Genomic DNA, 17126 nt, shown 5'->3' with positions numbered 1-17126 from the left:
ACTGCTTTGCAACATTATGCCCAGATATTTAAGGGGGACTGTATCAGTAGCCCATTCCTAATGCTGTATTCAAACATCAAAGGACTGTTTTTCTACCCATCCACATTTACTTACATTTTCCTATATTTGGAGCAAGCTGTCATTTATCACACCAACTAGATATTGTATCTAAATCAATCTGCGTCCTCAGGCAGTCACTAAACGATGACACCTTCCCGTAAATCACAGCATTGCTGGCAAACAGCCACAATTGCTACTCACCCTATCAGTCAGCTCATTTACATAGAGAATAGTAACGGTCCTACCACACTTCTCTAGGGCACTCCTGATGATAGTCTGACGGATATTCACCGTCGAGGGCAACATGCTGTGTCCTATTACTTAAGAAGTCTTTGAGCCATTCTTTCACATGATCGAAGTTTCAGTGAATACAAAACAATAAATACACACAAAATTAAGACAGTTTTACTTCTTTGGTCTTTTACCACTGTTTGCAAATCAAATCCCTTAAAAGCAAGACATATGTTATGATCTGGGCTATGACAAATATCTCTCCCACCTACCACACAATAGTCTTATTTATATCATGGCACTTAATAATAATACAAGAACATTAACACTACCTCTAGAATCCCTGTTGGCATCATCAGTAGAAAGTGGTGATGCAGTATGAGCCCTCCTAACACTTGTTCCAACATTTGCTACTGGAACATTATTTGCTCCCCAGTTTTCTTTGTTTTCTTGTGCATCTCGGCGCTGAGCTTCACGTAGCTTCTGGATCTCATTGATATGGATTACCTGTAAAAAGGAAACTTATTAGAAAGCAATATTGCATATTACATTAAATAGATTAGTCTCTAAATATTTATAGATTTGTGCTTCACAAACCTCCAAACATTTGCGGAGGACAGTTGTGTTTTTTTTATCTTTATCTTTTACAGTTATGTTCTTAGAACCTGAAGGGGAAAAAATACTGCCTGTATACTTGCCAGGGCACGGGGGCAGGGGGGAATCCCAACATTTTCCAGTTAAAAGTACACTTTTTCCCAGGTGAAAATACACTATACACCTGCTGAAAGTACTTTTCCCATGTTAAGAGACAATATACATTCCCTCGAAGCTGTAAAACTTACCAATCCTTTGAATGGTGAGGCTTTTATACACCAGCATAGAACTTCCCAGATCTTTAAGAAACGGAACTCGGCAGACTGTCCTTTTTTCCCCCTAAGGTAAGTCTTTCCGCTCCCGGGATTGGAATGACTCCTTACCCTCTCCCTTAAAACCCATATCCTTTTGTCTTTCCTTCTCCTTCCCTCTTTCCTGACAAGGCAACCGTTGGTTGCGAAAGCTAGATTTTTGTGTGTATGTTTGTGTTTGTTAGTGTGTCTATCGACCTGCCAGCGCTTTTGTTTGGTAAGTCTCATAATCTTTCTTTTTAAATATATTTTTCCCACGTGGAATGTTTCCCTCTATTATATGTATATTTTTTAGGATGATTATACTTTTTTCCGTCACTATTGCATAATTTGTAATATACAAAGAACTGAAATAAATATGAAAAATTAACCTTGAAACTTTGTCTTTTTCATTGTGTTTTACCCTTTAAGTAAAATTTTAAATAAATAAATAACTGGCTGATCTTTGGGCCTGAATTTTTTGTAAGTGGCTCATCCTCAAATTGTCTAATTTTTAGTGATAGTCTAATGCTCCACAATTTAAAAAATTAATTGTACAGTCTCACACGTAACGTAGTTCATCTCTCATAAAAGGAAATTTATTTTGAAAGTAACTCTTCTCAAACCACCAATCACAATATTTTTCTGTGAGCTATCAGAAATGTAAACAGTTATGATGTCGTGCTCAATGATACGTGCCCCTTGAGAAAAGAGGAATCAAAAGCAGTTTTTTTGTTACGTAGTACTGTGTAGTGTCAGCAGATGCTTGTTTATGCACTGTTTTGTTGTAAATAATGCATTTTCTTTGCAACTAAAATTTTATTTTGGTGTTATACTCTCATTTGCCTTTTATTGCTGCAACAGTGGGCTTAAGTAAAATACAGTGCTATAGTATCAGTTCTTACCAGTCAAAGTTACAAAAATTTAACTCAAAACTAAAACAACGGAAAAAAAAAAAATCAGGTTTTTCTCAGATTTCTCCCAGTTTAAAAAATTTCCAGGTCTTTCCAGGATTTCTTGGTTGTCCTGGGGCATATAGACTAATCAGCACAAATTTAACTCTCCCTCTGGTCTAACACAGATGTTGGAATTCTTTATACATAACTAAAATACATTCGTGGAATCTGTTAAATTTCTTAGTAGCATTTTTGCACTGTGGGGCCGAAACAGAAATTTCATAGATCTTTTACAGCAAATCCTACTATAAATGGGTCAAAACATACTACTTCCTAATAAAAGCAGTACTTCCAATCTAAAATGTTTTTGATTTGTGTGTTCAGAACAAAAATAGCACATGCATCTGAATGTTGAACACTCTTCATTTTATACATATATCTGATGTTTCAAAAAAGAAACAACAACAACCAAAGTAAATGTTTCACCCTTTCAGCCCTATATGAATTCCAAAAAATCATGAATGGCTGTAGTTTACGTTTCATGCAGCTTTCCAGTGCTGGGAGCTTCTGGCACATACTATTCCAATGTACTTACAAAAAAAGTATGTTACCTGCTTTAGCAATGTGTTATATTCTTTGAATGAAATGTTGCCACTCTTCAACTGCTCTTCTGCCTGGGCAATAATCATGTTGATATTTAAATCAATATCAGAATCCATTCTTAACATTCTCATATCTGTATCTTCACCTGATGCAATTATAGCTCGTTGCTCTTCTGAAATAAAGATTAAAATTGCTATAAAAATATATGCTATGAATCATATGCACATTGCAAATTTCCAATAAAACTTACACTGTGCAGACAATACAGGATACCCTACTTTACTGAGTTGTGCAGTCAACACTTGGGGAAAATTTCCACTTACAAAAAGAATTGAACACCAGCTTATAAACGTATCCACCTTTCACTTCATTATTTGTCTAGCTCCACACTATCTATATTACAGTTTCTGCTTAATTGCAACATTTATTTATTTCATTTCTAAAAAACTACAGAAAATCTCACTTTAACAAAACACTGTACTACTTATATATTGTATTACTATTATTTTCAGAATTTGAAAATGTTGGAATAAGATATTTTGAAGATAATAAAATGCTTACCTTGAAGTTTGCGATACAGTAATGGTCTTCCCAGTCTATCATAAGGCCGTTCAAATAAATTCATCTGCGCAGCTTGCCTGTCAGTAGGGTTGTGACTCTGTGATGGCACTGGAGTTGCTGGTGATTTATAAGCGTCTGGATGTGCTTCTTTTAATTGTGCCCAACCAGCTACACCATGCTCGTAGCCTTTTCCTGTAGCAGCTGCTGGTGCGGAAGGGGAAGTTGGTGACTGAGGCGGAGCACCTGTAGGGGCTGGTGGTGATGGCGATGAACGAGAAATGGCAGCTGGGGGCGGTGGCGAAGGCGCTAAAGGTGCTACAGCAATGGGTGCCAGAGTCCGGAGATCGACATCTTCACTTCCAAACAACTCCTCACTCCCAAACAATCTGTGCAACAATAATTTGGCTCTATTCATGCTTCCGTTCTCTACAATAAATGTGGCACATCAGTTTGACAACATCTATTTCCAACATGAAAACTTTGTCTCTCATTACAGGGGGAGAAATTCTATGTATTCAAACAAGCTGTAGGTATCTCTCAAGTGAGTGTTTAATGGTGTGCTTCCTGGTGTTCAGCTAAGCTATTGCTTCCCCATTTTACACACAATATTTTGATAACTGACTCAATCTTCTTTAGGTGCTGCAAGTTGTGCTGTTATTTATACTCACAGTCTGGACTCCAACCAGATTGCAGCAAGTAAATATAACAGCAGTCCACAGCTCATGATCTTGTGGTAGCATTCTCACTTCTCGCGCACGGGGTCCTGGCTTCAATTCCAGGTGGGGTCAGGGATTTGCTCTGCCTCGAGATGACTGGGTGTTGTGCCTCCTTCACCATCACTGACTCGCGAGTCGAAGTGACGTCAACTAAAAAGGACTTGCAATACGGCGGCCAAACTCCCCCGCATGGGGCCTCCTGGCCAACAATGCCATACGATTCATTTCATTTCAGTATAACAGCACAACTCGTGGCAACTGAATGAGACAACTAGGTCAGTCGTCGAGATACTGTGCATCAAATGACAACAAAAGCTTGCCTGACACCCGGAAGCAAACCATTAAACAAGTTGTTAATATTACTATTACCTCTTCATATAAACAGCTGCTGACAGAAACATATATTATTGTGAAAACATAAATCAGATTACACACTGTTCAGGAACAATTTATGGGCACTCTGAAGCAAATTTTACCCATTTTTGTACTGCTCCCTCTCACTCTCCTTTAATTCATCAAAAGTTACTTTGTTCCATATATTTCAGAACATAAAGTTCTCATTACATTTACACATCTGTCTAATATTTGCACATTAAACTGGTACTATCGTAGTCTCTCATATCCCGATGTCCACTGTTCTGACATTATACACATTACATTTTCTTATTACATGAAACAAGTACGAGAAACAATACGTTTCTTTTCCTTGTATATTTCAGGTGGCACACACACCTTTATACAGAAATAATAGTTACCCTATGCACAAATAAAGGAACTGAGAGCCTAGTATGATATCCATTCAAGGCCAATGAAAAATTTTCAGCAGAAAGATTACAGCATAGCCCATACATATCATGGTCCACAGATCATTAAAAATACAATCAAGAGGTTGCCACAGTGGGGACGACACATCTACAGCTGCAGTAGTGAGAGAAAAAGTATGTTGTATATTGGTATAGAACCCTAATCTGTAAAAGTAAGAACCCAGGTGATGTTTAGTGAAGCACAAAGATTACGGCACTAAATGTATATAATGAAAAGTCTTGCTTACAGGCAGTCTAGCTGAATAGCATTCAAGCAGAGAAATGTGAGAACAGTGCTGCCTGGCAAAAAGATGAAAAGACAGAGTGCAACCCCCCCCCCCCCCCCCACCACACACACGTCTACTTTCACAGGTGGCTCTGCTTCTTATGTGACAGGACTGAAGTAGAATCTACTGGATCAATGAACCAGGTAAGTCTTGCACGTGGGTCTTCCACAGGGATTAGATGCCTGGGGTTAGGAGTTGGTGTGGCATAGGAATGGACCAGGATAGTTTTAGGTTAGGTGGGTGGAGAAATGGTACTTTAGGAGGGGGTGTGAATGATTGGGAGTAGGATGTTCCTATTTCTGGGGGCACGACGATAGTGTGTCGAAGCCCTGATGAAAGATATGATTCAGCTGTCCAGGATGGGACGATACAGTTTATTGAGAGTGGTGCTCCTTTGCAGCTGATTCTTGGGGGTGATGTGAGGACTAGGAGTGCAAAGGGACAGGCACAGGGAATCTGTTTTCCGGCTAGCTTTTGGCAATAGTGCCTGGCTGTGAGGCCAAGCAAAACTTACAGCATACTGGACCCTCCCCCATTACCTTCCAGGAATTTCTTGCCTCCAATTTGCCCTTACCACCCTTCCCCACATCCCTTCCCAAGAACACAAACCCCTCAACAGAGGGAATAAATCATTTTCAACCTCAAGAGAGAGATTCCCTGCAGGCAAAAGCTCTACCACTAACATGATGCATCACGATGACTAACAAACGTACGGTTTCCACCAACACTTTGACTTTTCCACCAACAAGCTATGCCATATTAAACCCATCATTGAAGTCCAACATAACCTCCAATCCATACTCAAATCTTTGGGCCCATCCCAGAATCTGTCACCTGAATCCATCCCCCTCCTCACGCCCCCTTCTCCTCCTGCACATCCACCATCCACATGCTTCTCAAAATCCATAACCCGAAGAATCTTGGACACCCTATTGTAGCTGGTTACTGCACTCTCACTGAAAGAATCTCTGCTATTGCCACCAACACCTCCAACTGACTGTAGCCTAGCCTCGCAAACTAAGGACAAAAACCACCTCTTTTACCGACTCTCTGCCATACCCAACCCTTTACCATCTGGATCCCTACTTGTCACTGTTTATGCCACCTCTCTGGACACCAATAACCCTCATGCTTATGACCTTGCCACTATCAAACACTCCCAACAACCTTCTGACTCCCATATATCTTACCAATTACATCCTGACACACAACACTATAAAAAAAATCCATGGCGTAGTCACGGGCACTTGCATGGCACCTTCCTATGCCAACTTTATGGGCCATCTAGAGGAAATTTAATAATCCCCAAAAGCTCTTTTCTGATTCTGCAGACCAAGACACCCAATCCTCTTTCCTCTACAGCCTCAACATCATCTCTCCTGTGCACTTCACCTGGTCCTCCTCAGCTCAATGTGTCACTTTCCTGTACACTGACCTCCAATGGCTCCAGCTGTATCTCAATCCATATTAAACCCGCTGACCATCAACAGTAATTGCATTTTCACTGCTGTCATCCATTCCACTACAAAAGTCACTCCCATTTAGCCTGGACACCCATGGATGGCATGTGTGTAGAGGAGAATTCCCTTTCCCAGTATGTGGTGGCAGCTCAGGCAAAGGCACTATCCTTAAAATCTAGTCTGCAAACTGATTTCCCACAGCATAGCCTCACTTACCCCTAATTACCCCACTGTCTTAAAGAAGCAGTTGTGGAGGAGCCCCCTACATCACTCAACATCACAACAGACAGGCATAGCTGAACCACAACCTTCACTTTAACTTCCACTATCTACCATAATGGCTATAAATGAGGGATCTCTTATCCATGATCCTTCCCAATCTCCCTAGAGGTATTTTGCTACTCACCTAACCTAAATAACACACTGGTCCATCCCTATGTCACTTGCACTCCCAACCATTTGCCACAGGGGCCTAATCCCTGTGGAAGGTCCCGGTGCAAGACCTGCCACATTCACCCACCCAGCAGGTTCTATTTTAGTCCTGTCACATGCTTATCCTACCCACCAGAAGCAGGGTCACCTGAGATAGCAACCATGTCATGTACCAGCTCTGCTACAATTTGTGAAGAGCATTTTATGTGGGGCACCAACACACTGCAGCCAAAAGCAGAGCTGACCACTCAGTAGTGGAACACGCTGAGAGGACAACATGCTGAAGTTCAGTGGTTGCTTCACAACTCGCACTACCTGGATCCTGCCTCCCAGCACCAGATGAGATTTATCCTTACACCACATTCCTCACCACAGTAATCCTCCTGGCCCCAATCTCTGCTAACCGATTGCACCTACACCCTCTACCTAACGTTCTGTCAACCCCTCCCAATCTACTCTTCCACATCATCATTGCCATCGTGTACGACACGAACTCATCTGCTTCAGTGTCTGTGTGTTGCATTCCTATTCTGTGCATCAGCTGCTCTTCCCCACCCCAACCCCTCCTTCCACTCCCTTTCTCTTTTTCCATATACTCACCTGAACCAAATCAACCCATTACTCAAGTCTACTTCCCAAACTGCAGTCTCAAGATTTGTGTGTTAGGGTGGCACAATGTAAATGAGTACGCACATGTACACGTGTGTGTGTGTGTGTGTGTGTGTGTGTGTGAGGGAGGGGGGGCTGTACTCTTACTCATTGAAAGATTCACAGAAACTCACTACTGTTACTATGCAGTCACTTGTCTCATTTAGGATTTATCTATATAGAACATCACATCTATTGCTCTCTTATGCATATGTGCATGTTATCAAGTGGAACTGCTAGTATCGAACTCATTGGATGCTCCAGTTTGTTGCACCTACAAAATCAATAAAATTTCATTAACTTCAAAGTATTCAAAATGACTGACTGCTGCCTAACACTTCTGCAGCCATTGATGCAAAGATTTCTAGACAGACTGATATTGTTGCACACATTGCAACAACGTTACATTTTCAGTCCTCTTGGGTTAGCAGACCTTGTGCTGATTCCATCTTTGAGCCTCTGCCAGAGAAAAATGTTCACAAGTATGAAATAAGGCACACATGCAGACTGACTGATAATGTCTTCCTGTCTAATCCAGCAACCAGGAACGAGCTGGGTGAGCACTTTCCTAGTTGCAAGCATGTAGGGAGCTGCAGACCCATTAAGCTGCTGCCAAAAACATCAAAGGATATTTCATACGGCATTTCTTCTAGGAGATCTGGTAGCACTTCTGTAACAAACTGTGAATATCTGTTACCCTCCAAGGTTTTTCTAATCAAGTAAGGATCAATTACTTAGTCTCCAATAATCCCACATTAAATGTTCACACACCAGTGCCTCTATGTTCAACCTGTCCATCAATCATTTAATGTATCGAGGCCCAATAACATTCATATTTTTACATTCAGATTTCCATGATTTGTACAGGTTGCTTCATAGGTAAAGAAAATTCACCGAAGAAAGAATCTATTGACCTGATATCTCAGTAGAACTGAAAAGCCAATTTCCATTCATCATCTGCAATCCTTGGGATAATTTGCTGGTGAAGTGCCATATCACAAAGATGGAAGTTGCCTGGGTACAAAATATGAACAACACTAAGACTGATATTCCAGAGGCCACTCAATTTCTCTGGAGTTAAAATGTGGATTATGAGCAATGGCTGCTACAAAATTTATTTCATTCATTACATTCATTGCAAGTTGTCCCTCTATACTCTGTTTTTCTGTTCCAATGCCCTCCTATAACCATTTTTTTTCTTTTTTTTTCTTTCACTGAAGTTAAGAACTTTCACATAAGACAGCAATATGTCTGACATTCCAGACACACAAAACATTACTCCTACATACTGTAATTTCTTCAAAGTTACATATCAGGTCACACAAAGAGAAAGGCGTTGAATTTGTCTTTGTGATCTGCAATAGTAACAGCAAAAATCATTACAGTTCATTTGAAAAATTGAAATTCACACCATCTCTCTATAATCAATACAGCCACAAGAAGAGACTGTGTTTTGGGTTAATGAGTATTTCCTTACACTGCATATAGGTGATAGCAGAACTGCAGTATCTTAAAAGGATTCCAAAATATTTTATGTTAGTATTTTATGTTAATCTTCCTGAATATTTTGATAGGCCACAACAAACAATATAAAATTTTGGGGAAGTTAGTCTCGTAAACTAGCAATATGCTAGATGCAGCCTTTTAATGCTCTCTAAATATCTTTAATACTCTTTTTTTATGCAGTTAATAAAAGGTCTCCTTTGGGCATTGGAAATAACTGAACTACTTGCAAACTTCCAGAATGAAATTTTCATTCTGCAGCAGAGTGTGCATGTGTGCCGGACTGCGACTTGAACTCAAACTCGGGAACTTTGCCTTTCACGATCCAGTGCTTTAACAACTGAGCCACTTAAGCATGACACGACCTGTCCTCTAGGCTTTACTACTTCTACCAGCACATCTCCTACCTTCTACACTCCACAGGATCTCTCCTGCAAAACTTGCATGACCAACAGTTTCATATCAGCACACACTCTGCTGCAGAGTGAAAATTTCATTCAGGAAACATCCTCTACGCTGTGACTAAGCCACGTCTCCGCAATATCCTTTCTTCTAGGAGTGCTAGTCTTACAAGTTTCACTGGAGTGCTTCTCTCTGACATTTGGAACGTAACAGATGAGGTACTGTCAGAAGTAAAATGTGAGGACAGGTCACAAATCGTGCTTGAGTGGCTCAGTTGGTAGAACACCTGCTCGCAACAGGCAAAGGTACTGAGTTCATGTCTCAGTCCAGCAAACAGTTATAATATGCCAGTAAATTTCTTTACTTTGTGAAATGTACAAAGTAATTGTGGATCAAGAGAAAGGAATCACTTTCCTACTTTATAATTCTATTTTTCCTATTACAGTAAAACCCATTTTTAAAGAACCTCCAAGCACCCAAATATTTTTTCCTTAAATAGAGGTTTTCTTCAAATAGAGGTTTTGGCAGAGCACAAGGAAGGGGTGACCCATAATCATAATACAAGCATGTTTAGATGATACAATTGGTGTTTAAGAACAAAATTAACAATATCTTGTGTTACAAATGTAAGTGCAGTAAATATGTAATTATTACATGTTCCACAGAATGCATCTTTCTTTTTTTTTTTATCATGAAGTCATGTTTGATCTGTCCTTCCAGCATATTCCGTAAAGCGGGATGGTCTTGAACATTTTGTAAATCAAACAGAAACTTCTGAAGATACTGACATTAAACTTTTTGGAAAGTTGCAAGAGGTGTTGCTGAATATGATAAAGCAGATTATACATTTTTATCCCCCACTCCTTGTTTTTCTTTTTTCTCTTTTTATTAGGCACTGCTAAATGACACCCCTATCATATGAAACAGCATGATATTTTGTATATATAGTTTTGGAAGTCACTTATTTAGAAAAATTTGAGTATTTTTATGAGTTTTCTTTAATCACCTGAAACTTTTGTACGATTACAGCTTAATTTTGCTAATAATGGAAATGCGTGCTGAGCTAGTTATGAAATACGAAAATTATTTAAAAACAGATCTTTTCAAAACACACTGTATGACTTTGAAAAAAAAAAAAAAAAACAGTTATCAGATTTTAAAAAATTACATCTGTAAACATTCTACAGGAAAGGAAGTTGCCATGAAAGAGTGTCCACTCTAGCAGATATCACAGACATCAAGTTTAAACTCAAAATGAAGCCTTCCCCTTCTGTCTACCTTAGAATCAGGTAAACTCCTACAAATGTCATCTTTCTCAAAATCTGACTCATTGGGAACGTTTGGCCAAACAAAAAAACTTCGTCTGATTCCACCTTGAAATGCCATTTCCTCAGAAGTGTACTATCATAATCAGTGATAACATGTCCAACACTATTTTACACTTTTCTTTGAAGGAAACTTCACTAAAACATGTTTTACATGGAGCTGATGTGTAAAAGAATAGAGATGGTGCAGTGCAAAGTCACCCATTAAAAGACAAGCCTTTATATTTTATTGTTTTACGTCACCAAAGAATAAATTTAACATTTTATGCTTTCTGTAAATGTTCATTCAAGTGTTTAACCTTGCCCATAAAAACTTGTTTCAAATTCTAAACGCAAAAATGCTTCTAATAATAGGCAAATGTTTTTGTGGTTGTGAAGGAAATTACATTTCCAGAAAATTATTTTATTTTCTGTTATATAATGTTACTTCATATCGACTGTCATATCATCTGAAAGTATCCATTATTGGCAATATTTAACGACTTTGGCCTTAATGCCATATTTACACACTAGAGTGCAGGATTTATTTTAAAAATATGCTAAATTTCTGTTCAATGTCGCCTCGCATTCAAAGCCAACCCGCTTTACGGTTTATAGTCAAAAGTTGTTGCCCCAGCTGGTTGATAAAAGTGATAATTAATCCATTTACATTAAATGACTAAAATAAATTCCTGACAATATAAATTCTTTCCACAGCAACATTGAAACTTGACGCTAGGAAATCATCACACCAATGGATTGGATTGGATTGTTTGGGGGAGGAGACCAGACAGCGAGGTCATCCGTCTCATCGGATTAGGGAAGGACAGGGAAGGAAGCCGGCCTTGCCCTTTCAAAGTAACCATCCCGGCATTTGCCTGGAGCGATTTAGGGAAATCACGAAAAACCTAAATCACGATGGCAGGACTCTGGATTGAACTGTCGTCCTCCCGAATGCGAGTCCAGTGCATCACACCAATATCCTGGAATGTTGCATTTTCAGAAATATCAGTTCCACTACTCCATTCTTCTTCTGGAGCAACGTCATCTTCAACAGCAACTGATTTAAAAATTTAATACAGTCTGTGGTGTTACAGAATTCCAGGCAGTAACAAACACATGCAAAGGCTCTACAATGCTGAGTCTCATCACTACCTTCCTCTTTGACACAGTGTAATTTATTGTGTCCAAGTCCAGAGGCTGCAAATGATACGCACAGTTCAGAGGAAACAACATAACATTTACATTCTTCAGAGTGTATGTTCTCTTAGGATGTAGGCAAACGCCAGTAATAAGTACAATTTTCCTTCCCGCTGCCCATCTTGGCATCTAAATGTTGGTAAAGATGTCCGATGTCTCCAGGGAATGCTGTTGTAATCCTCAGCATAAAGAAGCATTTCCGTGTTTTGGAAACAACTAGGAATTGACAGTGGAGGCAAATTTTAACTTCCATCACTATTTACACATAATATCATCATTCTTTCATTACTTTTTTACTTCTATGGCACTTTTCTTTCTTAACAGAATATGACTTTGCAGGAAGTAAATTATGAAAGACACCAGTTTCATCAGCTCTGAACAAGTATCTGGGCTCATAAGCTTATATCAATCATGGCAATGTAATGGTCTTTGAATTGTTTTTTAACAATTCAACCAGCCATTTGTGCACTGAAATTTTCAATGCTGGTCTTTTTCACATGCCTTCTCTTGCAGTATGTTTCCGCTTACAGGAATGCTTCGACTTAAGCCCTTGAAACTACTTTCATCATCATCATCATCATCATCATCATCATCATCATCATCCAATTCAATCATTAAATGATGTGGCCTCTTCGAGTCGTGGATTCAGGTAGGCTTTCAGCAGTCTTCTCCAAGTGGGATGGTCTTGGGCAGTTCTCTGCCAGGTGTTACCAGCGATCTTCTTGATGTCTTTGTCCCATCTGTCTGGTGGTCTTCCTTTACGCCTCCGGTGCTCTCTCGGACTCCACTCCAGTACTAGCTTCGTCCATCTGTTGTCTTTTCTTCTTGCAACGTGGCCAGCCCACTGCCATTTCAAGGAACCTAGTGTCTCTAAGATGTCATTAACCTTCGTCACAGACCGGATGTCATCTGCCCTTTTCCTATCCTTTCTTGTATAGTCCCAGCATTGATCTCTCCATGGCTCTCTGTGCTGTCCTAAGTTTCCCTTTTGTAAATGAGTTCAGTGTCCATGTCTCGCAGCCATATGTCATCACAGGAAGAATGCATTGCTCAAATACTGCTTTCTTCAAATTTACTGGCATTTTTGATCTGAATACTGTTGAATTCTTCCCAAATGCTTGCCAGCCAAGCTTGACGCGTCGATAGATTTCTGGCCTTATGCCTCCCTTCATATTTATAATCTGGCCAAGGTAGACATATTCACTGACCTCTTCTAATAGACTGTCCTTGACTTTCACATCTCCAGCTGGGACCCATTTGTTGGACATTACTTTTGTTTTGGAAAGGTTCATGTTCAAGCCGACCAGCTGACATTCCGATGCAAGATCTGTAACTAAGTTTTGGAGCTCTGCAAAGTCTTTGGCCAGTAAGGCAATATCATCAGCAAATCTCAAGTTGGTAAGCCTTCTTCCATTAATTCTAATTCCCTTACCTTCCCAGCTCAGCTTTGACATAGCCATGTCCAATACAGCAGAGAACAGTTTTGGGGAGATGGGATCGCCTTGCTTGACACCCCTCATGATGCGGAATTCTTGAGTCGATTCGCTGATGTTAACATAAGCTGAAGAATTCTCGTAGATTTTCCTGAGCACTTCAATGTATGCTGCTCCCACTCCTTGCTCACTCAAAGCTTGGAGGGCAGCTGCATGGCTAACGGAGTCAAATGCCTTTTCAAAGTCAACAAAGGCAATGCATAGAGGCAGTTAGTATTCATTTGCTCTGCTGATCACTTCACTAACGGTCAGAATGTGGTCAGTAGTGCTAAAATTGCTTCGGAATCCTGCTTGTTCTATAGGTTGGGCTGAGTCTAGGGTGGAACTAATTCGGTCTAACAAGATCTTTGTGAAAATTTTGTACAAAATTGAGAGCAAGCTGACAGGACGGTAGTTTTTAATATTGTGAATACTTCCTTTCTTGTGTATCAAAATAATCTTAGCCTTGTTCCACGATGGTGGGATTGAAACATAGTGCAGGCAGGAAGTAAATACTTTTGCCAAGTGATTTATTGTTACCTCTCCTGCCAGTCTGAGGATGTCAACACTGAGCTCATCATCACCCAGCACTGTTCCCTTCTTCGTGCTATCTAGAGCACATTTGACTTCTGATGGGAGTATATCTGGAACACTAGGTACATCTTTTAATTTAGATACACTCAAATTTTCCCTTGGATTGCTTTACAAATTGCTATAAAAGTCTCTGATGAACTTCAAAACCTCCTCCTTTTCAGTGATTCGACTGTCATTTCCATCGAGTGCGATAATCTGCTTTTACCAATTGTGAGTTTGCGTTTGGCTGACTTTAAACTTGTCTTATTCTCCAAGCTTGCTCATAAGGTGTCTTCAGTGAATTTCTGTATGTCAGTTTTCATTTCTCTTCGCACTGCCTTACATAGTTCGGAATACGCTACCATGTCACAATCGGTTTGGATTTTCATTTCTCTCCTGTGTTGTAAAAGGGTTTCAGTTTTGGCACTGAATTTCTTTGGTTGTTTATTTTTTTTGGCATAGGCCACCGGCTTCTTGTGCACTTGAAACAATCATTTCCGCCAAATCACCATCTTTAGTTACGTGGAACTTGCTTCAGAGGACTTCTTGGAATTTCGAGGTATGTTCTTCCAGGTTTTTGAGGTTAATTACCCTTTTCTTCCCTTTCATAAGTTTATTCTTTTCATTTCTTACATTGAGTTCGACCCTAGCTCTCACAAGACTGTGATCACTGCCAGTGTTGAACTGATTTAGCACTGATATGTCTTTTACAATCTGCAAAAAGTTTGACAGAATAAAGTCCATCTCATTTTTGACACTGAAATTTGGGCTCCTCCAAGTCCATTTTCGGTCAGGGTGCTTCTTAAAGAACATATTCATGATGAACATATTGGTGTCCTCAGCGAACTGGACTAATCTCTCACCTCTATCGTTTCGGTCGTCAATCCCATAGTTGCCCACCACTGTGTCGCCTTGTTTCTTGGTGCCAACTTTTGCATTGAAATCGCCAATGACCATCTGGAAGTGACAATCACTACCTTTTTTTACAGGTGCTATCCAGACTTTCATAAAAGGATTCAATTTCTTCGTCAGGGTGTCTTGAGGTGGGAGCATACACCTGAACAACAAAAAACCTTCAGGACCATTCGAGCTGTCCTGCTGGAAGTTCCTTCTAAGACAGATACTCTATCAGCAATATTCTTGTTGATCAAGAACCCAACTCCATTGAGTTTTCCTTCTGGGTCGCCACAAAAGTAAAACAAGTTGCCAGAATGCAAACGGAGACAGTCTTCCCTTTTCGACGTACTTCGCTTAAACCAACAATACTCCAGTTGACTTTGTAAGCTCTTTCTGATCTCCTCTAGTCTGTCGTTGCCTATTAGAGAGCGACAGTTACATGTACAGACTTTAAGAGTCTGTATCTTCTTCTCAGCACCTCATGGTGTTTGGGACGTCAAAGTTGCTCCCACCCGGAGATCCGACTGTGGGGCTATTACTCCGGAAAATTTAACATTAATGTCACACAACATAACTCGAAGGTGAGAAGCATAATGGCCACGCTTGCTTCAGAACGGATTGGCTATATAATTTCCAGGCCGCCCCTGACATGGGGTACAAAAGCCTTTGGTAGGCTGCTCCACTAGAGTACAGACGCCACCACGTTGCTAGTTTTGGTTCACCCCGGGAATTTCATTTCTCCGATGCCACCCATATCTGAGAGGCTTTCCCCTATACGCCGCCTGGGAAGGCGCCCAATGGAGACTAGCAACCCCACTACTTTAAAAGAATAAATTTCCACATCACTGATGTAGACATACAAATGTTCTTTCTTTTTGGATCCACAGGAATCGCTAGCTTTGGCTCTTAAGAATGCTGCCTTCTTTCCTAATGTGCCACACGTATAGATGATTGTAAATCTTATTTCTTCAAAATGTTGAAAAGATTTAGGTCACCACTGTCACCGACATCGCAGACAATCGTCAGCTTTTGCTGAACATTAAGGTAAGTTTCCCACATTTGCAGGCAATAACTCCACAACAGCAAAACTGATGAACACTTCAGAAAACAAAAACTACACTTCTTGTGCATCGTAGACTCAATGACTGTGACGTCATTCTACGTGACTAAGTCGCATGGAAATTGCAAGATAACCCCACTTTCACATTCCCGGAATTAACGTTTTCCTGCCATTTACAACATTTTTATGGTTCCTGTCAAATTTCCTATGTCACAATTGCACCTGATTTTGTGTCAACATATTTGTAATTTTCCCGTGATTTATGCATTACAAAAAAATATTTGTAGAGAAAAAAAAATTACGCTGGCATGATGTTGGCCGTCCAGTAGTGTTTACAAACATTACATGGTTAAGTTTCTTGACACCAGGGCACTCTACTCAGCGGATTTGAACAGGTAAACAAGTATAAAAATTGATACAATTCATGACGTATCTCCCGCCGATGCCAAGCACTGCTTGGCATCATGGCTGATGGGAATGACTAGGTTCCTTAGAATAAGGATACCATGACCATTCAGAACCATTTCCAAACTATCTATCGCACAAATGCAGTTTCATGATTGATGTGATCATTGTGACACCTTTGTCGAACCATATTTAGCACGTTTCGGTGATTGGCCTCTAATTGACACTGTCATTCACTTTGCATTGCTCAAATATTTTTAGTTTGAACACAACACCGGTTACGAATTTTTTTCATGCTGACCAAAGCGTGTTTCGAGAATTTATTCTAGCTGTCAGGTGCAGTATTTTCGTATTATTTTTTGTGATGTTACACAAACAATGTGAGTGATAGGTTGCTTGTGTGTGGTTCTCCACTCCACATAACTGAGGAGTCACACTACCTGATAACAACAAAAAGATGACTACAGTGCATGAGAGGAGAATAACACATATTTAAACACCACACAAACTACATTTGTATGTATTTTCACTTGAAATTCTCGAAACGCGTCATTAAGAATGAAAAACTACGTAACTAGTGCAGTATTTCATTATTTAAATAATGAATGAGACAGCTGTAGGATTTCAAAAATCATCGATTATGATTTTTGAAATTAAGTCAAACATTTCTACTTCCCAGAAAGTTATCAAATCCAGTTTTTATTAGATAATAAACCATTATTAGATAAT

General features: G+C 39.8%; 1 protein-coding gene across 2 annotated transcripts in view; it reads right to left on the bottom strand.

The window, feature by feature from the left end:
* The window catches only part of LOC126094530 (pre-mRNA cleavage complex 2 protein Pcf11-like), a 144799-nt gene that overhangs the window by 64304 nt on the left and 63369 nt on the right, over window positions 1–17126 (bottom strand). For both annotated transcript variants that reach the window (XM_049908949.1, XM_049908950.1), the window contains exons 8-10: window positions 3236–3621; window positions 2683–2846; window positions 624–798 (exon numbers count right to left, since the gene is read on the bottom strand). In XM_049908949.1, the coding sequence (XP_049764906.1) occupies window positions 624–798; window positions 2683–2846; window positions 3236–3621 (725 nt within the window). The remainder of the gene's footprint in view (window positions 1–623; window positions 799–2682; window positions 2847–3235; window positions 3622–17126) is intronic.

The sequence above is a fragment of the Schistocerca cancellata genome, chromosome 8 (genome assembly GCF_023864275.1).
Source record: "Schistocerca cancellata isolate TAMUIC-IGC-003103 chromosome 8, iqSchCanc2.1, whole genome shotgun sequence".
Classification (NCBI taxonomy): domain Eukaryota; kingdom Metazoa; phylum Arthropoda; class Insecta; order Orthoptera; family Acrididae; genus Schistocerca; species Schistocerca cancellata.
The sequence above is the reverse complement of the archived record's forward strand: the minus strand, read 5'-3'. Positions and strand labels throughout refer to the sequence as shown.